Raw genomic sequence first — 24,903 nt, 5'->3', positions numbered from 1 at the left:
CTTTGTTTGAACACCGTAAACACAGAATATGTTAACCAAGGAAGAGAGGAAAAGGTGACAACCATCCAAATAAATAAGTACTTTCCATTCACTCCAATAAAGGCAAAGATCCTATGGAAATACTACATGAAATGTACTTAAATATTGCTTTGTTGTGTACATGTTAGCATCCAAAAGAAAGCTGTACCAGAAACTTTTATTTTTGTATTTAATATGAAGACAAGATAGCCAAGTACATGAATAACTGTCTTCAAAATAGTTTACATGCATGGGAAAGATTGAGACTTTTCCTTTAATAACTACAGCACGACTCAACTTTTCCAAAAAGTATGTATAATCACATCCACATACAGGGTTACACATAAAAGTGCAGATATTCCTATTTGCTGTTTAGCAAATGAGATATTTTTTTTTAACCACCTTTTCCATTGCTTTCTCGTTTTTAGGAAGTCTTGCTTTAGGGAAGAAAAAACAAACACAAAAAACAAACACACCACCACTTAAATTTTCATACTCTCATGAGGTCATCTACTACATCAGAGTGTTCAGGCAGTCTTGAAATAAAACCCAAAAGTATTATGGCAATTTGAGCACCATCCCTGTTCCCCAAGGCCTGGTGTGCTCAGTGCAGCTACTGATATAGAGCAGAGGTTTGAGAGGTCTCTGTGGAAGGAATGTGCTCTAACTAGAGTTAATATCCTGTATCCGCACTTTCCCTCAAATACGGGTTTTCTGGAGTGGATAACTAGAGGGTTAGACTCAGAAAACAAATGCTGGAACATTTGTAGGCAGGACAAGTACAAATGCTGAGAACTAGTAATCTTTAACATCTGGAAACTGTGACCTGACAAGCCATTTAAGCCCCACTTTGGACTACATGATTTCAATTTTAATTGTAAAGCAGGAGGCAGATCTTTTGCAACCCTCCCTTCTCACACCTATCAGCAACCTCAAGAACTTAAACATTAAAACAAGAATAACAAATAATTTGTAAGGTGGAGATGGAACGGAGAAAAAAAAGTTTCTACCTTTCGCTGGACCAGCACAAGTCTGGAAAAGTCTCTATAGAGAGAGAGGTCTGACTAAAACACTTTCAGACATTAGCAAAGACATACTTTTAACCTGGGCATGGAATAAGCAGCCAGCCTAGAATTCTTTCTAGAAATACACCCCTTCTAAACCAAAGAAGGATTTCTACCCTAGACGGTGAGATTAGAAGCATGTAAAATAGCAGAGTACTAAAACACTAAGTTCCAAATTGCTAATAGATTCACAATCAAGGACAGATGGATAACTTCAAGAACTAATTACATGACTCCCTACAACTAAAAATTCTTGGTCCAAGGATATACTAACACAAAGCAGAAAATTTGCCTGTACAGGTAAATACATGAAACAGCCTGTACATCCAGAAAGCTAGTTTGTTTTACTCATGCACATAAGCACAAACATGTAAGGTGAGTCAACTAGGAATATTAATGGAAGAGGATCTAAGTCCATCTAAAGCATCTATGCATCTCTTTCCCTGCCAGCCTTTCTTGCACAGCCAGCTTTAAGACCTTCAGAATGACTGTTTCTTGTGACAACATCGTAGAAAGTCTGTCAAGTGCTCAGAGATACGAAGAGGAAGAGAACATTTAAATGAAACACAGATACAGTTAAAGACCAGAGGGGAAAAAAATACCATCATCTTAATTTATTAAAACTGCAAATTTCTAAAAACCCAAGACTGAAGTTACATATACTAAGCTTAATATTAATTCCACTAAGAATTTCCTTCACCATTTTGACAAATCTGTTGGAGCTCCCTTTTACCTGCTGCTCTGTGAGAAATCTTCCCCAACTCCCTAGAAAGTACAAACATCCAATATAGTAGGTTCCTGAAATCTCATCATCTGTTTGGCTGTTCTTGGAGACTTTGACAGCACTACTAGTTTCTTTGGATAAAAAAGGAATATGTGCTTATTGCTTATTAGATTATCTCATCAGCTCCTTAGCATTCATCCGGTTTACCTAAAGGCATGCCAAAACCAGACATAAGCTCCTAGCAGTTCTCTCAGCAGCTTTAATGTTTGGGCATCAATCCAGAAAGAATGAGAGTCATACACAGTCTCATACACCAGGCAAGCAATTAGCACTTTATCGATCTTTGCTCACTTTTCCCATCTTTCTGAACTCTGACCTGAATTGTAGATATGCTCAACTCCCACACTGAAGGTATCACAAGCATAAGGGTTTATTTTTCACCTTAGTTTCAATCCTCCACAGAGCAATAGAATGTATTACTGATAAGTCTATATTTGTAAGATGCATTGACTACGTAAAGTGTCATCAGCTCTATTATGTCTCTCAGAGACTAGTTTTGCAGTGCTCTATGTTGATTCAAAAGAGTGACTATTATCATATCACTCCAATCACAAACATGCTTTATTAGTATTTTGTTATTCTTTCGTTATCCTCATCCCCCTCCACGCTTACCACTTTCCACCACTACTTAAATAACCTAGATGGTTTCCTAAGGACAGAATGAAAGAGATTAAAAGAGTTTAGTAAATGCAATTGCTCAAGTATCTTACCAGTGCAGGCCACTGAATTTGTTTGATCTTTGATCCCTGAGTCTGGCTTGGGTCCTTTCTTTTTGCCCAGACCAGCTGGTACTCCACCAAGAAGGTTGCAAAATCTTCATAAACTTTAACCCATTCTCGCTTTTCCCATTCAAGGTCATCAAATTCCACATATACCTGGGGAAATTTAAGAACAGGAAAGGACATACATTATTACATACACACAGCACGTGTGCATCTACATGCATTTTTGAAAACATGTTTTAAAACTGATGGAAGAGTTTAGTATTACCCATTTTACTATCAGGAACTGAAATTATATAATTATTTCCTGCACTCCAGAAGTATTTATGCTAAAGAGAGGAAGGTTACATTTGCCGAAACACTGCCATTAACTTTGGGTACCTTATCTCACGAATGAAAAGTATAACACAAAGTAGTCCAGCAGTACCATTCCAGTAATACGTAAAGCTATTTTCATATTAGTAAATAAGTTTTAAGAATACTTATCATTCTCAGTTGAAATACTTGTCATGTAATACAAGCCAACCAAATGAACATTGTTTCAGGGGAAAAAAAAAAAAAAAAGAAAAGAAAAAAAGCCATTTGGAACAGAACCAGAAAGGACACCCTGAGCCTGCAGACTCTGCTACTATAAGCAAGCCCAACAGAACGCACCTAACAGAGGCAGCTCAGGTTTTTTTGCCATTTCTGTCCTTGAAAAAACAAACCAACCACCCACACTTTGTTTACAGCTAAATTAATTTGAAGCCAGTTTGCAACTACTTGATCTTGTGCCATCTCTGTCTTGTAGGTTATACAGTTCTACCCAATACATTCTAAGAGAACAATCATACCCTCACTCAGCTGTATTCACAAAGGTAAATATGCCAAACCTTTTGTGTCCTCATGTGAAGGGAAGAGGGAACCTGAGCCGAAATCCAAAAGCCATTTGCATTAGCAAACACAAAACTCTAAAACCATCACATTTCACAATTATAATTCAAAATAGTCAACATAATCAATTGGGTTTTTTTTTCCAAAAGATGAGAAAATTCAAAGAAAAAAACAGCCAGCATTATTTAAAAAAAAAAAAAGTCACTGCTTGTCACACAAACTGGAGAAGAAGGGAAGATGCTTTGCTACCCTCCTGAATTTCAGCTCTCAGCCACACCCAAGGCAACTTCTGAAACCGGAGTTTCTTCCTCTGTCTCCTTCTGTGACAATGACTTCAGTTGATCACTGTCACAGAAATATTCTTCTAACTTTGGTTAATTTTAAGCCTGAAACATACTTCCTTACCTAGACTCTGTCTCACAATTTCCAAAGGTGTACTACGTAGTGTTTCTTCTCATCTTGTCCTTCTCCCTTCTGTGTATACAACTTAAATCTGGACCAAGACTCTCATTCCTGTACCAAAATTCATCATCCCAGTTTTCACCCTATACTCTTTTTAACCCATATTATTTCCATTCTGTTCCTACACATTCCCTTCCTTTTCCCTACCCTCTTTAAAGCATCAGATTAAGAACTTTATATAACTTTATGCAGTTACTTTCTTGTATGCCAACCCATTATTGCATCTCCACTTACAATTTGTCCAAATAAAAAGGAAGAAAGCACTCAGTCTATCCACTTACTTCACCACTTCCCCCTCCAACCTCCACACACTGCTCACTACTCTAACCACGCTATCGTTCACTTGCACACCTGACTCCTTTTCAGCCATACATCTGCCAGCTACTGACACCCAACCTGTCATCATGCACACCTGTTGTCACCAATATCATATTCCCAGCCAACCAGCCTTTCTACCTCTTATCTCACATCTCATCTTAATACACATTTTCTTTCTTCCTGGTCCTAATCACTGGGTCAAGGTAGAGTATGCACCAGTTGTCTGCATTAAATACTGTTCCTTCTTTATTTCTCAAGGGCAGAACTTTTCCTCTGGATTCACCATGCTGACATCTGGAATTTCTGCCATTTGCTTGCTGCCACTCCTCTGACATGTCAATTACACTGGCTAATTCCAGTCATCCCTGCCTCTGCATCACCTTGCTCATCAATGCAGCTACTTTTTTTACCTTTTCCCTTCGCCCATTTCACTCAATGGAACTATCAAGAAACTACTGCTAGTCTTTGTGGTGGTTTTACAATCTGTCCTATAGGAACAGTTTGTATAAAAATCCTCTCACCTCAACAGTTCATTATTACAGCTATTGCCTGTTATTTTAACAAAGCAAGTAGAAAACAAAACTCAAAACTAAAAATTGTAAATTGACACATTTCATTAAAAAGCACTTTTTAATAATTTCTATAAATTCATTTTAAAATACAAAGTGAAGTTACAGAATAATAATTTCTCAATGAAAACAGAGTTAATGGTAAATATAGTAATGCTTTAAAGCACTTACAGGAAAGCACATCCTACCTTGAAGTGATAGAGGAGCCAACAAGGAGAGGTGCTATGCTAGACCCTGTCCTCACCAAAGAGAGGCTGGTGGGGAATGTGAAGTTCCAGGGCAGCCTTAACTGCAGTGACTATGAAATGGTGGAGCTTGAGATCATTAGGGCAGCAAGGACAGAGTGCAGCAAGCTCACTGCCCTGGACTTCAGGAGAGCAAACTTCGGCCTCTGCATGTATGTGCTTGGAAGAGTTCCATCTGATAAAGCCCTTGAGGGAAGAGGCACCCAAGAAAGCTATTAAAGGATCACCTCCTCCAGGCTCATGAGTGATGCATCCCAACAAAGAGGATGTCAGACAAAAACACCAGGAGGCAAGGAGCTCCTGGACAAACTCCAACACAAAAAGGAAGCCTACAGACAGTGGAAGCAAGGACAGGAGGCTTGCAAGCAATACAAAGAAATTGTCTGAGCAGCCAGAGATCAGGTTAGGAAAACCCAGTATAATTAAATCTGGCCAGGGATGTCAAGGGAAACAAAAAAAGCTTCTACAAGTATGTTGGTGATAAAAGGAAGCCAAGGAAAAATACAGTCTCTCTCTGGAAGGAAACTGGACACCATCTATCTGCACCATCAAACACCTGATACTGTCCCACACACTGGGACCCTCCTCCTGCAAATTCCACTCAATTATCCTGGACTGGTCAAATAATTTCATGCTATTATCTGGAAGGACAGCTTATTTGGATAGTCTATAACATGGTGTAAGGCCTCACACAGCAGCAAATAACAAAAAAAAATTAAAAGAAAGAAAAGGAGGCAGCAAGGGGAATCAGTGAATAAACATTTGGAAAAACACAGATAAACCCAAACTGGAGTTAGCAGTTTAGAAACCGCAACACTAAAACATGCTGTATCTTCTGGACACTAGCCAAAACTTGCGGTTATCTGTGATACAATCTAGTGTTTGTGTGCAAGTTTTGCACCCCAAATAAACTGAAATCCGGTGCAATGACAGTGGGAGTTATTGCTGAGCTATCTGCAGAGTCTCCTGGTACTGTATAATTAGATCTTCAAAGGAGCAGTTCCAAGAAAAGTGGAGAATAGAGTGTGGCTCAGAGCCAGTCTGCCATTGCCCAGGGCACCATATTCTTCCTCAAGTATGATACACACACAACCTTACTTGGAAATTACTTCTGCCAGCTTCCACCACATTCAGGTTTCAATGCCAAGTCTATTAGCTATCTGCTGGCTTTTCAAAGTTGATTTTTGAAAGGCAGAAACAACACAGACAAAACAGAGCCCAATCCTTCACCCATTCTGGTTTTTTTGTTTTTGTTATGTTTTTGTTGGTTTTTTTTTGTTAGGAAATACCTAAACCAGGAACATCCACGATGGACTTTTCTAAGGCAACAGCAGAACCTCTGAAGAACACAGGCTTCCTCTTTCTCTGCACACTGACCTACTGCACGGAGAAGAGCAATATCCCAAGCAGCACAGCTTATGAAAGGGAGTAAATAGGGGAGAGGAGAAGGAAAGGAAGCAATCCAGCAACCTACGCCAACAAAATAAAATACAGAGCCAAAGTCAGACCCACTAAGGAGTGCAAAGGCTGAAAATATTTAATCTTTCTTGCTTCACTGATGAAACTCTGTACAGCAAGAAACTCTACAACATTTGCCTCCCTAAGAATGAATGTTGATTTTGAGAGTTTTCAGCCAAATTCTGCTTCCTTGCCTTGTCAGCTATACAGAAGTTTGTGTTCCCAGTGTGGCTGAAATCTTCTTACCACGTAGGCATTCACTTGCATAAAAAGGCGAATTCCCACTGGGATGATATTATATTTATAATTGGCATTAATGTGCTAATTTTGTAGCTCTATTTTCCAACAGGAAGCAGCATAAGCTTTAGCATGTTTTTCCAAGTAAAGCAAGACAACAAATTTATTTCCAATGGAGTCTGCCAAACAACTGCAACAAAATATTGCTGTTTCAAAGCCAAAACAGAACAATAATTGTGAAATTCTCTACATGCAGCACTGTGATCCAGAGTCTTCTAGTCAATTCTACTCCAAATAAATATGCCTGACCAAACAAATTCTGAACCCCTTTAAACGTCACAAAAGCAACGCTGACTTCCAGCACGTTTGACTCAGTGTTGAAAAACACAGTCCATGCACCATCCACTTTCTTGAAACCACCTGAAGGGGTGGATACTGTTCTTAACTCTCCCAGCACTACGGTAGGGCAATGTGTTGCCCATGGGCTGGTTAGTACTGAAGACAACTGCAGCATTAACAATCCAAAGGCTGACTTCAAGTTAGGTTTGCCCTGGCAAGAGCTCCAGGCAATACAGCTACAACAAAAAACTTGCATCATTTTAAGGCAAAGTGATCTCTAGTAACAGGGAAATAGAGTGCTGCATAGCATTTATTTACTAAGTTTTTAACCCAAGATGTCAACAAATTTGTATTTAATTGTATATAATTAATAATAAATTGTTAAATTTTAACAGAATACAAATTCTCTCCCTCCTAAGGGAGGAGTGTACAGTTTCCTCCTTAGCACCTAAAGATTGTTAGCAAAATACTTATTTCTAGGAAGGAAAAAAAAAATCAAGCAATCTGCCTTAAGATGTTCTTAATAAGGCAAAGAAAAAACACTTCTACCTTTGTACCATATCAGATAGTTTTTCATCAACACAAATCTGGCTACTGACTTCAGGGTGATTCCCAGAGTACATCCCACTGGGTTTCATACATAACATTTTTAACTTAAAAGAAAGATACAGAGTATTACAATATGTATAATTATAATACATATATACTTTATACACCGTTTATAATAGAGTTGAGAACTGAAAACTCCAGTGCTAAAAATTATCTGTGGAATTCAAGTCTTTTAAGTTGTCTAACTAAAGAGAGACCTAAAACTCTTAGCATGCAATCAAGCATCAAACACTAGTTGTCAGAGACAATTTCCCAACCTTGTAAGGGATGGCCAGGTAAATACAAGAATGTAAACCTTGCATGTAATTTAGCAGAAATTTACTTGAAAATACACAAGTATTAAAAAGTGTGTTTTAACAGCAATAAATAAAATCTTTCAAAGAGGGAGGGGAGTTGAAGGAGTGCATTTTGTTTGGTATTTAAAACCCATGGTACCATGATGAGAGGGGGAAAAAAAAAAAAAAATCCTGACACCCCCAACTTATAATAAGTAAGAAAAACAGAAACTACATTACAAGATGTCAGGACAAAATTCCCAAATTAGCAAATTAAAACGTAAGTCCAAGTTAGTTCTTCCTCCTCATATTCTCCAGTGTTAACTGCAACATGTACTCTTTAATTCTAGGGCATATACATTTTACAGGATATTTAAGAATGGTTTATTCTTGGCCCAGTAAAAGGGTGTTGGGAATTTCCTGGTTTTGAGAGAAAAATCTACCTTCAGAAAACAAAATCCAAGGAGCCAGGTGAGCAGACAGTGCCTCCCCCTGCTGCCCACAGAGGTGGATGGAGGTGACAAGTCTGGGGATCCCAAACCAAACCACCACCAGCAGCAATGGCAGCTTGAAGTTGCCAGGAAGGTTTCCAGAGTTCGGAACGCCACACAGCTGCAGCAGCTTGCTTTGCTTTGGTGGGCTGTTTTAGTGTTGTGTGCAGCTGAAAATTAACACAAAGTACACTAGGGTCCAAAAACTTTTCTATCCACTTATTGTTACGGATGCTATTGCCAAATATCTAACCGGTATAAACTAAAGTTGTAAGTACACAGCAAATGGATCCAATAAGAGTGAATTTATAAAAATCTTCCATCATGTTCCAAATATCCTTGCCTTCTCAGTTTTTTACAAATTGTTTCTTTGATGAAAGAGGCATTACCCAGCAGTCAAGTCTTTCTAAATATATACTTAATCAAATGCAATCAAAGCACAAATTATTATAAAGCAAAACAGCTACACACAGTAAAATTATTACTGTGTTATACAAGTGCTACCCATTTCCACATGGAAAAGTGGTGAAATAGCAACCAAAGACAGCAGCACTGTTTCCTGTTTAATAAAGGACTTGCAATATTGTTCTGTGCTACTAAAATGTCCCCAGTCCTTCACATCAGCATTTCATAGTCACTCTACATTAAAAAGAACTCATAAAAGAATCATCGTACCCTTTCCTTTATATATGGAAATGCTACATACATTTGCATTTTACAAACTCTTCAAGAAAAACAGTACAGAAAAAGAAAATAAAAAAGGCAAGAGTATTTGAAAATATACTGGCATCAGTTCATACAGCCTAAAACCACCCAGAACAGCTGGAATAATGGCAATATAGTGTTCTTAAACTATTAAATTCTTTAGGATTAAAAGATGAGGTTTATTGCCTCCACATATTCTTAAAAATCGTCAGCATTTTTACTGCAAATCAGACATACATATTCATTCCTAAGTATAAAAATTTCACTTAGGATTTGTAGACAAGAGTATTTACTCTTGACAAAGAAACACAAATGTACTGCATAGTTGTTAGCAGGGGTGAGTAGACACCCACAGTGCCACAGTAAGTCTTCAGAAGCCCTGAAAGTGTTCTTGACAAAACTGATAAAAGTTAATGAATTAGATGTTTCCAACTCTTCCACCATTTAAAGAATATAATAGCCTGCCTCAGAGATCCACCAGCTCTGCATCTAACTCTGGAGCACTAGTTTAAAAAAAAAGCTGTAGAATCAGATGTTTTACATGAAAGACCACTGAAGGCTCCTTAGAAGATGGGACAAATTAGTAGTGTTCATTATTTTATGCTATTTTAACACTTAAAGAAAAAACATGCAGTTGTTTGGACATCTGTTTTGATTATTTGTAGAGCTTGCAAATAGCAACAAAAATTTAATAGCAAAAAAATTAATTTTCTCTTAAATGGAAAGTCCTGCTATTGTCAGATGAGCTGTGGAAGTCAAAAGGACAGCTCCTCAAAGATTAAAACCCCTTTGACACACTCTACTACCATGAAACGTCATACTCATTACTCTTAAATTCTCTCTTTATTCAAAGGAAAATGGAATAAGGCACATTATCCCAGAAGCACTCCTCAGTTATAACCTGGGAAGTTGAAGTGCATGAAAAAAAAAAGTGGCTAGTTCATTACATGCAGGGTATTAAGTCGCTTGTTTTAAAACTGCCTGGAAACCTTTTTTTTTTTATCACAATGGCTCTGGATCTGTCCAGCAGGAGTGGACCGACACTTATTTCTTGTGAACCACTGACAGACCCTGCATAACAGCTGTAACTCCTCTGAAATACAAAGACCGAAGCCCGACAAAACCACTACTCTCTTTACTCTTGTTACTGAGGAAAAAAAAACCTCCAGACTCAGGATCACCTGATCCAGATTTATAAAACTATATAAAGGAGCCTGTATCCTTGCTCGAGACACACAGTGACAGACGCACTTAAGCTGAGCCTGTACTTTAAATGCCAACTTGCTCAATACACTTCATACATGGAAGAATAAGGAACAACCATGCCCTCTCAACAGGCTTCTGAATAAGCCAGAGACACACACGTGCTGGAAAACACGTGAAATATATGCCAGGTGCAGGAGGGAACATGACCAGATGTAGCAAATACATGCTTCAATAAACATGAATCATCAAGGTAGCTTCCTTACATCAAGCTTTAAAACATAAAAAACCAAAAAACACAGAGAGGCCTTAAATAATCATTTACTTCAAGCAAAGAGTAGTCTCAAGATACATTACTGGGGAATAAATACAGAAATTATGAACATGTACAGTTTATGGTTAATTTTCAGATCCTAACTCTGCATTCCCTGAAATTCATGTTTGAGCATTAACAATAAAGCCGCTTTCGCAGAAAAAAATAATACAGAGAAAAATGGTTGAAAACTAAAGAAAAATACCAGTATTATCACAACAGCCTGCTGCAGTCTGTAGCTTGGATTGCTAAGCAACCAGCACATCATATAGAGTACAAAGTAAAATTGCAGGGAAGACGACAAAATAAAAAAGCCTCCTACTTACACGCCTCAATACCATCTCTGAAAAAAATAAAAAAAAAAACAACCAAAATTTAAAACATGCATGTGTTTCATCCCTCAGTTTAAAATGCGTATTCTAAAGACAAAGCTGAGAAAATACAAATGACACTGAAATGCAAGGGGGAAAAAAGGACATCTGTCTTGTATGTGATTTAGAGTTTTAAATGAGTGTCTCAAAAAATCATACAATAGTTAGGGTTGGAAAGGACCTTAAGATCATCTAGTTCCAACCCCCCCTGCCATGGGCAGGGACACCTCACTCTAGACCATGTCACCCAAGGCTCTGTCCAACCTGGCCTTGAACACCTCCAGGGATGGAGCACTTAACACTCCTTTGGGCAACCTGTTCCAGTGCCTCACCACTCTCATAGTAAAGAGCTCGTCTCTGATAAAAAGGTACCCACAGGAGTGCCAAATTTTATTTTAAAACCTATTTCAATAACATATTCATATAAAATATTTGACACACCTATTTTGCAAATTTTTTTTCACAAACTCAGATCTTATCAGCAAAGGCAAGTAACATGCAAACCAGAAATTACATCATGACTGTACTGGACTTAAAGAAACTGAAGTCAAGCAGACCCATTTTAAAAATGTTTTAGATGGCAAAAATATATTAAATTACTCATCCAAAATGAGAAATAGAAATTACTTACTATTTTAAGAATGCACAAACTATTAAATCATTGCAACAGCTAGTTAAAATATACACATACTCAAAAACTTCCCAGTCCTTCAAGACTTGGAAAAAACCAAACAAACATCTTTTGAATTCTCTTTGCCATCACACAACACAAGAAACTTATTTTACCTGAATTTCTAAAAGCAACTGTTCAGAAGCATGTATACTATAGAAAACCTACATACCTAATTTAAAAAGAGGGAATTTTGTATTTGAATCAGACATTTGTGACTTTTGACAAGGAGAACAACAACAAAAAGTTTCTTAAAAATAACCATTTAGCTATTCAGACAGCTAGTTAAAAGCAATTCACATGTGTATATATGCACTTTTTCAATGTCACACTGAAAAGACCAACATCTTTCATTTAATAAGGAATCATTATCGCTAAATCTCACTTCCAAAAAGATATGCTGTTTTAAATCTGTTTATCTCTCATATTTGAAAATCTGACTAAAACAACTGAATGGAGATAAGACCATTTAAAATACTAATAATTTTCTTAAATGTTAATGGCTTTCAGTCAATTTTTATATTTCAATGGCTTGTTTATGAAGATAAAGTTTGTCTAGCAGGTTGTCAGCAGACACACAGCACTACAGGAAGCTGAATTAAAGTGCATACTGAAAGGAGTAGATTAGTTCCTAGTTTGAATTTATGATTTGCTATTGTTCCTCATCCCCGGGGCAGGAAACTTCACCCAATCATCTGACAAGGCATAGTTGTAAAGCCACTCATGAGGAAAAAGGGCAACTTCAGTTCTCCTGGGACAGTCTGAACTTAAGGAGACAACCAGGACATAAGCAGGAAGCTATGATGATTACCTGAGTTTTTCTGATTTCTCACTGCAGCTGAATAGCCCTAACCTGAACAACTGCTTGACGGAATCAACAGAAGTGCTAAAAGCACAGGACTTCCTCCATTTCTACCAAGACAGTCCACTTTGCTATCTTCAACAGTCACCTTTCCAAGGTTGTAAGGACTAACCACCCTCCCAGTATCTGAAGGTGGCCTAGATGGATGGCGGACAGGGACTCCTCATCAGGGACTGTAGCAATAGGACAAGGGGCAATAGGTTCACGAACTTAAAAAGGGGAGATTTAGGTTAGACATATGGAAGAAATTCATTACTGTGAGGGTGGTGAGGCACTCTAACAGGCTGCCCAAGGAAGTTGTGAATGCTCCATCCCTGGCAGTGCTCAAGGTCAGGTTGGAGAGAGCCTTGAGCAACCTGGTCTAGGGGAAGGTGGCCCTGCCTATGGCAGCAGGACTGGAACCAGATGATCTTTTATGCACCAAGTGCCTCTCAGCTGCTCTGTGTATCCACATTGTTCTCTGGACAGCAGGCCAAACAAACCAAGAGAGGGCTTACAAACAATTTCCTTTTTGTCAGCTAAAGCCAGGGATAACAAAAAGGCATCAGAAAAGCTTTAGCATAGCAACAGACAACACCAGAAGAAGCTGGTCAGCAGATTCTTTTTGTACCAGAGACATTTTCTCAAGGCCTAGTTACTACAAACAGCAAGAATTCAATCAGATAACCTTTCACAATTTATTGCTGTTTTTTGATCAGCTTATAGGAATCAAGAGAACTATGGAAAAATATTAAAAGAGTAATCAGGAAACCTAGAGAAAAGTTCATCTACCAAAAAGAGACAGTACATCATATTTTTTATAAATAATTATCAACTACAGAATGGTAACTTCTTTGTTCTGACAGAAATGCAACTTTTTCGCTTATAACGAAGATTATCAACCTTAAGCAACCAGCCAATCAAATAAATTTCATCAAGAACATGAGAAAATTGTAATAATTATATAAATATATATAAAAAAAGAATCTTCGAAAGCATCAAAACAAGAATCCTGAAAGGCAAAAGAAATTTAGTGAAATATTTATCTACTTCATGGATTATCCACTAAAATGTTGGACAGTATTTTCTAGTTGTTTTTCCTTGTAAGAGGACTAGAATATTTGAGATGGGAAGTTATTTTACCATATCAATTACTTTAAAGCTTTACCTCTTTTCAGAGAAGAACAGCTCACTGCCTTAACAGTAATCTGCTGTCCTCTTTCCTCTACCTAACATTCTACCTATAACCAGTCTGTAAACTATTTCTCCCAGTCCTGCCTAAATCACCTCTAAACAGTATAACAAAAGCAAACAGTTTTTAAGTTCTTCCTAGCTAAAGCATAGAGGTATTTCACTTATGCTGTTGTGTCCAAGTTTTAATTTTGGAAATCTGAATTCTTAAAGCCTTCTCCGTTAGTGTTGCGACTGCATTCAGTGCTATCTTGCAAGCTGAATTATTCCTTTGTTGTTTTAGTCAGAGACCACTTCTTACTATCCCAGCTTTTGGGTTTCTATCTCCTCCTTTGAAACTAAATGTCTGTTTCATTCACACAGTTGATCCTTACCTACTCCTTCATACTGGAGAGTCATTACTCAAAAAGGGATTCTCATATAATCTCCCTGATGTAGCTAGATGCTTGAAGACACCTGCTAACAAACGATTCATAAACGAATCTTAGAGAACTCTATTGCTTTCCTGTGGATCAACTGCAGTGTTAGAGAAAAAAAACTAAAATCTGTGCTCACAGGCTGAAGCTTCAAAGGATTTAAACTTTTCAGGTATACATGATCTTCCTTTATTTTTTCTGCTTGATACCAAATTGCAAGGCTAGACTTTATAGAGACGAATTGGGTCATTACAGTTCATAGTACACAAGTGCATAAATGTCAACAAACTGGAATCAAGGTTCATTCTAACACTGAACTGAGGTATCTCCAAGTATTACTAAAGGCCAGAGGAGATTAAGAACCAGGCTGGTGACACATATGAGCAAACAAGACATCAGGAAATATCCAGCCAGGTTCTCAACCTCTTTTCTTTGCCATAATGGCCACTCATTAGCAACATGCACAATTTGGGCCCAACTTAGCCAAACAATTATCTTTACTCAGTGTATTTCAAAAGTCTCCTAATAGTTGCTCCTTTGTGTTAAAAAAGACCCCAGAAAACAAACAAAACCAAAAAAAAACAAACACACAACAAAACACCCCCATGCTAAACTTTAGACACTGATATTGAATTGGGATTTTCTGCACTCTGTTCACCACAGCATGCAAGTCCCAGTCTCTAGGTGCTTTAGCACCCATGCTCTAGAATACTCTAGAACAGGAAGACAATCATTTCAACCCAGTGTTGCTTGCTTTGACCACAAATTCTTTCAGAACTGAGACTATATGTTTACATGATACTAAATGTGATGGAGATCTAGTGACAGTGGTTTTTCACTGAGGTGTTGCAACACAAACCTGCTGCTCTGAACAACTACCCACTTTGTTGTTGCTGCTGCTGCTAAGGATACAGCACAGAAAGGACTGCTGCAAATAAACAGTACTATTGGTGCGTAAAAGCTTCTGGAATACAGGGGTGGAAAGCACTTCAGGTTACAGAAATCATTCACAATACATCCATGAAAACCCTCAACATGTTTGTCTACTAGTGTTTTTCAGAAGATACATTTTCTCTCTCTCATCTAACATTATTTTTCATCCTGCAGCAAAATTACTGAAGTATGTGATAAAGGTCATTCAACTTTTGGTATTTTAAGTATTAACGAATATATTTCAGTATCACAACTCTCCAAACTACGGAGAAACATTTATGATTTGCACCTTGATTGCATTTAAAAAACAAACAAACAAACACCTTACATCATACCCTTTTTTTGTTGTGGTGGTGGGTTTTTTTTTCTTTTTAATTAGAAATTGTCCTACAAGTCTCAAATGTACAACTCTAACAAAGAAATGAAGACAGCGTAATTTTATGCATTTTCTGCTCTCCTAGTAATTTCCTGAAAAGCTCTTTTTAAGGAAGAACAATAGATCCATTGATAACACGAAGAGAACAATAGATGCAACAGATAACACAATCAAACCCTTAAGGCTTAAGCCCAGAAGTAAAGACAGAGGAACAAAACTGTGGCAATGAGTGTACATCAAAAGCTGCTTAATGAACCACGTGAATAACCTTAATTACTGCATCAGCTATCTGTGGGTAACTTACTAGTGAAAAACTCAGACAGACATTCCCTGTCACAACAGCAAGAATAATATTTTTGAAAGGCATTTTAAAGATTATAACAAATTAAAAGAATGTTTATGCACCATGATTTTACAGGCTGTAACTATAAAGGACTGTGCCTGGGATTAAGGAAAAAAAAAAAAGTCCTCTTGCAATTCAAAAATGAATGCTGCAGACAATAACAAAGCATTAATTTAGAACTGCAGATAATTTGCTCACCATCTGTGCAAGTCTGAGACACTAAAAAAGTTTGCTGTACGTGCTAGGCAGCTTCTAATTCTAGAAATGATACATATGATAAATGCTTCTAATGTGTTGACTCAGACATTTACAAAAGTTACTTAAATCCTTTATGGAATTGGACAAATAAAATACTAAGCTTAAAGCACACATGCAAGGACTGGTACTCTTCATCTCCTCCTTTCCCCCCTTTATTTCTCCATTAGCATCTTGCTAATTAAGATCCCCCAGTTCAATCACTGCTGTAGAAAAAAACTGCAGAATAAGTTCTCCCAATTTTTTGCACTCATTCTGTATTTGCAAGTTTATTTTCTAAAGAGCTCTTTGTAACTGTGATTATCACTTAAACTTAGATAAACTGCATTAATATTTGCTACAGAAACCCACTTGCTTACATAGATACCTTTTAAAGATTCTGATTAAAATCCACTTCAAGTTTTGTGAATGAGGAAACATCTTGAAAACTAACAGAAAAACCCATGAACTGCAATCGATTGTACACCTACAGGAAGACTTCTGGAAAAAATTCAAGTAACTAAGTAGGGCCTTTATGACATCCAGAGGTAACTCAAGCAATCACAGCCTTCCCTGAGTGAAACTGCATTTGACAAATTTACTGTACTATGATACATCAGTGCAAGAGAAGATACAGCGTACTTACATCATCGCTGTTCCCAATCCCCTTTGGAATGAGCAACAAAATCACTATTTAGGTTTAGGACACAAGTGTTCCCTTCAGGAAAATGAACACGCTGTAAGAAGGTATTTTTGACTGAAGGAGTCACCAGCTGCAGAACTCTTAGTAGTGTAAGATCACAGAAGTATTCATTGATAAAGAAGGCAATCTGTTTTCAAAGCTTACCAGGGAATGACAACTGAAGTTTCTACCTTGGTTTACCAAATGCCTTCTGCTTCACTGTATGGACTACTTAAGATCAGGATGCTTTTTCTAATGTCTCATTTCCTTGTAAATTGCATGTATAATATACCTTGTGCTAAAATAAACTTACTGTGAATGAGAAAGGAACAATTCATATTCATATGAAACTTCACTTAGCATCCAAGGCAAAAATATAAGAAGGAGATGTCTGTTTTCTACTGCCAACAAACATTAATACTGCAATAAATTATAAGAATACACAACAAACACTTCTGAAAGTAATGTTCATTACTGGCTTTCTCACAGCTTTTGGTACATTTATTTCACTGTGATACAAATATCCTGCACACTGTAATCTATTAAAAGTACTAAGCATAGCCAAGGCCGGCAATAATGCAACTGTGATATACTTTGAACAACACTGCAACATTGCAAATACATATACCAGTATTTCTGTTCAGTGTATGTGTGAAGGGAAATTAAAAAAAAGGTCAAGTTTTTCTCCCATGCATTTCACTTCCCACAAAACCAGAATGACCAAGATGTTTTATTCCCCAGTCACTGCATGGAAAAAAAGGAGGAGGTCTGAATGCCACAGCTAAAACCTATTCTTAAGTCTCTCTCTTTGGATGGACAAATTCATGGGAATCATAAAAATAAAGAAACATACCTGACAAGTTCCACAGCACTGGAAAAATTAAGTGTTCTTGAGCACTGAGACCAAAGGGCAAAGATTTCCAGGCTTTCTAATGTGTGTGGCTTCTCTTATCACCACATCCCTTCCTTCCTTCCTTCCTAACCTTGATTAAAAAAAACCTATGTATTCACAGGATACATTCTGCCTGGGATTCCTCACCAGCAGGACTAGCTGTTCAGCTAAGACTACCCCAAGCTTTTGGTACAGGCTGATTTCTTAACACGTTTTCTGCACCCATTATATCAATTTAAGAAAAAAATAAATCTCTCCCCAACAAAAGCATGTAAGTATGCAAGACACCTAATGCCAAGACAAGATCAACCCTTTTGCAATTATTTTATTTTTAAATTTAAAACCAGAAATAGGCAGCTTAGTCGTGGTATTTTTTCGTATTAAACCTATAATCTTTACATACTTTTTCTTCCCACATGCAACACACTGAAAAACAATTGCAGAGCTCTGAGGAAAGCCAGCACCTGCAGGAAAGGGTTTAATCTGGCAACTGCTGGTGTTGTTGAGTTATTCATCACATAAATCTCTTATTAAGACCCGCCTCTTTCCTGTAGTTCTAACCGTTGCAGTTTGAGAAAAACAGACCTCGTTTCATGCTAAACTCCCACCACTGAGCAGCTGAATCTCCTATATTGCTTAGGATACTGTTCGTGAGAGCAGACTTCACATGGAGTCATGCAACATCCTGTTCCAAGCCAAATGCTCCAGATGGGATATGTTTCACTGCTGCCTCCCCCTCCCCAGCCCATTTAAGTTTGTTCTTTTTGTTTGAAAGCATTTATCCCAAATTGATGCTGTAACAGCATGCTAAAACCGATCTTTTGAGAAAAATACAGACAAATCAAAACTTAGTTAAAATCTGTATGTCTTTACTACCAAAAAAAAAAAAAAATCCATGCCACTTAAATGATCAAAATATTTGTATTAGCTCACCAATTATCAAAACTGAGTATGTAAGAAAACAAATGACTTGATGCAGCTCTGCACTGCAGGGAAATCTGCCTTGTTTCAGAAAGTTTACTAATAATTTAAAAGCTTAACATTGTCACACACGTTACTAATCTAATGGAAGTTCTCATCGACATAAGGAAAAAAACGTCTAGTCCGCTGATCATTCTGAATGCTGGCAATTTCTCAAACATCTGCTAAAGGTCAGATTTCCACTGCATGGAACCAATCAATGAAGCTACACAACGCTCCCAGCACCATTGGAAGTGCCAAACAAAGACCACTGTTTTACATAAGCAAAGAAACTCAGCCTGAAATCTTTCAAAACACTACCAGCAATGTCTTTGCTCCATCCCCACGCAGTACTCGTCTACCTGGCAATGGTTGTTAAGATTTATTCTAGTTTTGCTTTTTATAGAAGAGCTTCTTAATGCCAACCCATTTTTCTGCATTGTTAAACAGTATGTAGCCAATACCACACACAGACAAACGTTACAAAGAGGAAAACGAATATAATATTTATTTAAACAAAAGGGGGTTATATTTATGTGTTAATCACCACAAGTTTCAGAAAACTGAATATTCACAGATTCGGTGCTTTTGTTTCAGTAACTTCAAAAAAAAAAAAAAAAAAATCACCCCTACCAAGTTCTAAAACCCAAGATCTTAGTTTTTAGTGTTAAAAAGCAGCCTGAAATCACAAAATTCTGCCCTAAAATCCTTATTAAGCATTCTCAGAAATATAACCCCAATACCTTAACAAATTAAGGAATTGTTGGCTCCTGCTAAAAACAACATTCTCTATATTTCAACAGCTTATCACACACCATAAAACCAAACACTTTAGCAAGAGCCTACACAATAGAAATAAATGATCAATTCTGATGCTGCTGAAAAGCTGAGCTTGCTCTATTTTTACAGTAAAACATTATTTTATATACGCACAATCTGGTACTGATCTACAAGAAAAGCCTTCTGCACACAGGAGAGAAGGGCCAGTAAAAAGGCAATCCGATGGAATTTCAGGAACCTTTTTTTTTGTGTATGCCACTTGGCGATTTGCAAACTACAACTTTACGCATGTTTTATAATTTGTTGATGATGTTAAAGAAAATCCATTTTAACTTCAGAGCCACTATGGATAAGAAAAAGGAAGCAGAAGCCAGCAGACATTCCAGTAAGTTCAGCAGAAATATTCTGCTATCCTCCTAACTCAACAGCTAATACAGTAATGGTGTGGTTGTGGGGCGTCCTGAATAAGGCAATATCCAGTTAAAACCCCATGATTATTGCTAGGTAATCACACCACCTCACAGTTGATAGCCTTTTGCTGTAGCCCGCACTGCACAATGCTGCAGTGCTTGAAGCTTTGCTCCCAAATCCAAGCTCTCCTTGCTACCACAGCTACCAAATGGCCTTTCAACTCCAGTGCCCAAGGTGAACCTCAGTCCTCCTTGCAGAGGGAACACTCCCCCAACACATCAGAGTGAAACTACCACATCAGGAACCTGTACTACCTGTGGGTCAGAGAAAGCTATCCTGTGTGAAAAGAGAAGACTGTACAGCAGGTCTCATACATGGGAGAAGGGACCAGCACTTCCTCAGCAAGAGCAGACTCAAGAGAAAGTGATGTTTCATGACAGCAATGGCAAAACAACAAAAGCATAAGCTGCTTCTACAAATACCTACCCAAAAGTTTTAACAGCACAATAAAACTTCATATTACCCGAGACACAGAAACAAAGTTACTAAAATGGAATTCAAATTTGTCTCTCAAAGAATAGACCCTTCAGTATTTTTTAATTTATTTTATTAAAGCTGAATAGCAATAGGACTCCATGGTATTTCAAGGAGACAGTTATTTCTCCATACTAGTTCTACTTAATCTTTGAAAAATGTCTTTGGCTCCTTTAAGCTATGTTTTTTCATGATAGTTTTTTGCCACATCTAGATGTCAGTGTTTGGGCTGATCCCAGTTTTGTGGGACACTTAGGGGTATGGAGTTTTGTCATACATAAAAAACAAAGCAGCCCCAAATATGCCTATAAGTACCCAGCTGCCTCCCAACTTCCAGTCATTCAACCATCTCTCCATTCAAAAGAAGCCAAAAAAATGAACAAACATCTCTATGAGATTGTTTAGGGGAAGGTGCAATGACCAATAAAAAGTATCTATCATGCTCTATGTTTCTTCCATCAGGTCTGTACAACTTGCCATTACAAAAAGGTTTCTTCAAAGCATGTTTAGAAGCAGCTTATTTCCCATAAGGGAAGAAGCATAACAACATATGCTTCAATGGCAATTCAGTACAAAGATCACAGATCAGTAATATCCTATACCCATGACAGCTTGCAGAATTTGGGTGCATTTATATGCAGACATTGCCAATTGCATTACTGTATCTAAGCAGAGGTTTTATTTAAAACATATATCGTACTCAAGCAGCAGCCTGGCCAGATGGGAATACAGAATATATATGAATCAACATGACTTACATTAGTACACATCTACACACACAAGTGTGGGAAAGTATTGGCCTGGCACTCCTATTACTTACACTTTTACAGAAGGAAAGACAATGGCATGCTTAGCTCTTAGTACTGAAATGGAACTGTATTATAAACAGTCAGCAGAATTTACTTTTGGAAAAGACACCAAACAGCTTTCCAGTACATGTAGATCCACCTCTACCTTGGAGAGGTTTTAAGCCATTAATGCCAGTTTCCAGAGGTTTTTTTTGATTCCACAGTACTAACCCCACAAAACAACAGTAAGATATCAAGTGCCTGATAAACGTAAACTGCACATGCAGAGTGCACCTACACTACCTTTACTCATTTAGTGTACAGTTTGGATGTTACCCAAAAAATGATGAAGAGAGATGTTAGAAGTGAATTAGAATATCTGTAAAGACCAGGTTTATGAGTGCAGGCTAACTGCCAAAGCATTTACTTTGAACTCCATGTAACCGTGGGTACAAGCACTAAAACCCAGCTTAAGAACATCTGCTCCGAACTGCAGTGCACATCCAGAGCCTTGTCAGCGTGCTCTGCTTTACCCTGTGACATGGGTCACACACTGCTCATAGAGAATCCACTGAGAAGCAAATTATTGAAGTCCTGGATAGCAACGTTCAGAAACACACCCAAGTCGCAGTGTCTCCTTCTACTTGTGAACGAACTGTACTATGGAAGTCACAAATTTACTCACTAAGCAGAGGGAAGAAAGGAAAAAAAAAAAATGCCCAAATGCTGCCTCCAGAAGAAGCTGTACAATGAATGACTAACCCCAAAAAAAAAGCACAAGTAGGTCACCTTTAGATAGACACTACCCTAGCTTCAACAGGTTGGGAAAAAGTTCAGTACTGCAACCTAAGATTTAAAGCTTCTCATCCTGCATAACTACAGTTACACCCTACAGAATTACAGCACTTACTCACCCAGTACTGAATGTATTTTTTTTTTTTAGAAAATTCTTAAAAGTTCACTAGTTCAAAGGATGTAAAATGTTCTTTAAATATGCGCTACCAGAATTGCTCCCCAAATCATCTCCATGTATGTATATTTAAGATTAATATCTTACAGCTTTTTTAGTGAAATGGAGAGGCTATAAGAAGAAATCTAGATTTAGCAGCAATTTTCTCCCATGGTGCTTCAGAGAATGAAGAGTAATGTTCTCCAGAGAACCTCTCAAAACAATTGCCCTTTTTCCACAACAGCTGCCATTTACTTACACTCTCAGAAGGAGGGATACCATAGGCTGCCTCTCAGCAAAGAATAACTGTTACCTCGCTTTCATCCTTTCTCAAAGTCATCATCTATATCCCTACAGATAGGAAGCCACTTTCTCCCCTGGGGGCAATTGGCTTCATTCCCAGTAGAGAAAACAGAAGGCAAGTAGTGGCCATCTTTGTTCGGGCAGTTGTGGCTTCAATCAAACTGAAAAATGAGAAGCTGCAGGCACAAAGGAGGGAAACACGCTTTTAGGATCTTTTCCCCTAAAAATTTATCTCAGTTCTAAACATCCTAAAAAACTGCTGCAACTGAATTAGCTAGCAAAATGGATACACGGAAGGAGGAAATAGGTATGTATGTGAAGCATGAATAAAAGGAAATGAGAAAATTCAGGAGTTCACAAAACATCAAGAATGAAAATAAACTGTGGGTCCTGTTGCCCTGAGTCAGTGAGGTGAAGCAGCTGTAAATCTGTCTAAATCACTCTGCATTCTCCAGTTCCTTTGTGGCCCCAGAATGCATAAAACAGCTATCACATGCCAGTCACTCTGACCTTCTGAATTGTTAGAAGTCTACTTTATTTAACACAGATTCACTTTTTAGGGATTTTCTTTTGTACGAACTGGGTAAGAACACTGCCTACATGGAGTGTGAAAGATGGGTCAAGCCACAGAAATTGCCAGAAGAGAACTACATACAGGCCGAGTCAAGTTACTAATTCAAAATCAAAAGAAGCATTTTATGACTGGGCAAGAGGGGGAGGGGGAACAGACACACAGACAAAACAATCTTTCAAAGTCTAAAATATGTTATTAATTACACTTACCATAATTAATTGCAAAGTCAGGTAAATGCAGGCTTTTGCAAGACACAGGAAATGACACTTCCCTTGAAACTTTCTATTAGAAGTTACTATGTAATTGTCTATTTAAAAATGCTATTCTGAAGTTTATGGTTTTACTACTCCAGTTGTTTCAGTGATGGTTACATTCTTCCCCTATCCTAAATTACCAATGAAATTCTCTACCTTAACTCAGCAGTCCTTAAGACTTTGCTGCAATGTATTAGAACTACAAAGTGTGGCAGGTAGGATTATTCTGCTGAATTGACAGCATTACCATTTCCTGACATTTCAGTGCTTCACTTAGAAGCCTTTAATTACATTTTGCACTGGATTAACAAAGAATACAAAACAATATGAACTGACATAAACGATACTCTTAACTAAAGCTACCAGTATGGTTTTATCTGAGCGACATCAGCAGGTTGCTTCTCAAAATGTTGAAGAAAGTATGAAACTGAAGTGCAAAAAATGTTTCATACCTTCTTCAACATTTTGAGAAGCATGCTAGGCAGCCAGCTAATTCAATGGGTTTTGTTTCATTAAGTATTCTCATATGTAGAATTTGGAACACTCCCCTCCCTTCCCACTTGCAAGCATGTGGATACTCCATTATAAGAAAGTTTAATAGAAATATCAAAAAATAAATCAATTTGAAAAGCATAGTTGCACCCTAATCGATGAATATACAAATAAGCTAAATCTCTGGTTAAACTGTCAGCAGAGACAGCACTGTGTAAAGTTAATTAAGCATGCCATATAACGTAACAATAAGACCAAATAAAATCCTTCACAAGATAAAAAGGAAAAATGGGAAAGAAGAAAAAAAAAAAAACACACCAAAAGCACCAAGGTCCCCAAACTACCAAGGGAACTAAGGGAAAGTCTATACTGCATGTCCTACAGCCAAGCAGAATCCAGAAAGCAGAATATTCATTAGCACTGTTAATGCCAACAGGTACAGCTAAAATTGCCATCATACACACAGTGCCTATTATTTCACTAGAGATTAAATGGGATTAATGTAACATTGTCTGCTTATGCAGATCAGGAAATTAAATTATCACTCTGCATGGTTCAGACAGTACAAAGAATATACTCTTACAACAGATTCACAAATACAATAAAGCCATGACACATTAGGAAAAGGTTTTATTGTGCCCAAGTTTGCAAATGCCAGATCTCACTACTGCTGTGGCAGCTTTGTCCAACCATAATTCACAGACTTTGCAGGGCCAATTTATAACGACTCATACAGATGACAAGTTACCAATATCCGAGAGACTGAATATGGTTGGCATACACTCTAGCAATGGCTTGAGTATAACTGAAGAACATTAATATCTATGACATTTCTTGAATTACTGTAATTGGTATAATCATTATACCCAATTATACCCACAACCTACTAGTGATCAACTCTAAGAATTAAGAGATCTACCCCTTGCAATGCAATGGCTGAAGGGACTTAGCAGTAATCAAACCCAGATTCTTACAGACTTGTAGATGCAAACTTCCAGATGGCAACAGCTACTCACTTTCACAGTTACATAGGCTCATCCACTCAAGTACTTCATCACCAGAAAATGGAAGGGAAGCACTTAAAAAGTCCCGAGATAGCCTGTTTTTTTCATTTTTTAATATGTGAAAGTTTTTGATTCACTGCTGTTCATCCCATATTTGTAAACTATCTCACTGCTTTTATGTTGTGACAATTCCCTCATTCTAGAAAGACAAACATATTCA

At 37.6% G+C, this 24,903-nt stretch overlaps 1 protein-coding gene across 1 annotated transcript in view; it reads right to left on the bottom strand.

Moving 5' to 3' along the window:
* The window catches only part of JMJD1C (jumonji domain containing 1C), a 164,430-nt gene that overhangs the window by 106,715 nt on the left and 32,812 nt on the right, over positions 1–24,903 (bottom strand). Inside the window, exon 2 of the mRNA XM_062633977.1 lies at positions 2,577–2,741. Coding sequence (XP_062489961.1) covers positions 2,577–2,741 — 165 coding nt within the window. The remainder of the gene's footprint in view (positions 1–2,576; positions 2,742–24,903) is intronic.

This window comes from Pezoporus occidentalis, unplaced genomic scaffold (assembly GCF_034315485.1).
Source record: "Pezoporus occidentalis ecotype Australia unplaced genomic scaffold, CSIRO_AGI_Poc_V1 ctg41, whole genome shotgun sequence".
Lineage (NCBI taxonomy): Eukaryota > Metazoa > Chordata > Aves > Psittaciformes > Psittacidae > Pezoporus > Pezoporus occidentalis.
The sequence above is the reverse complement of the archived record's forward strand: the minus strand, read 5'-3'. Positions and strand labels throughout refer to the sequence as shown.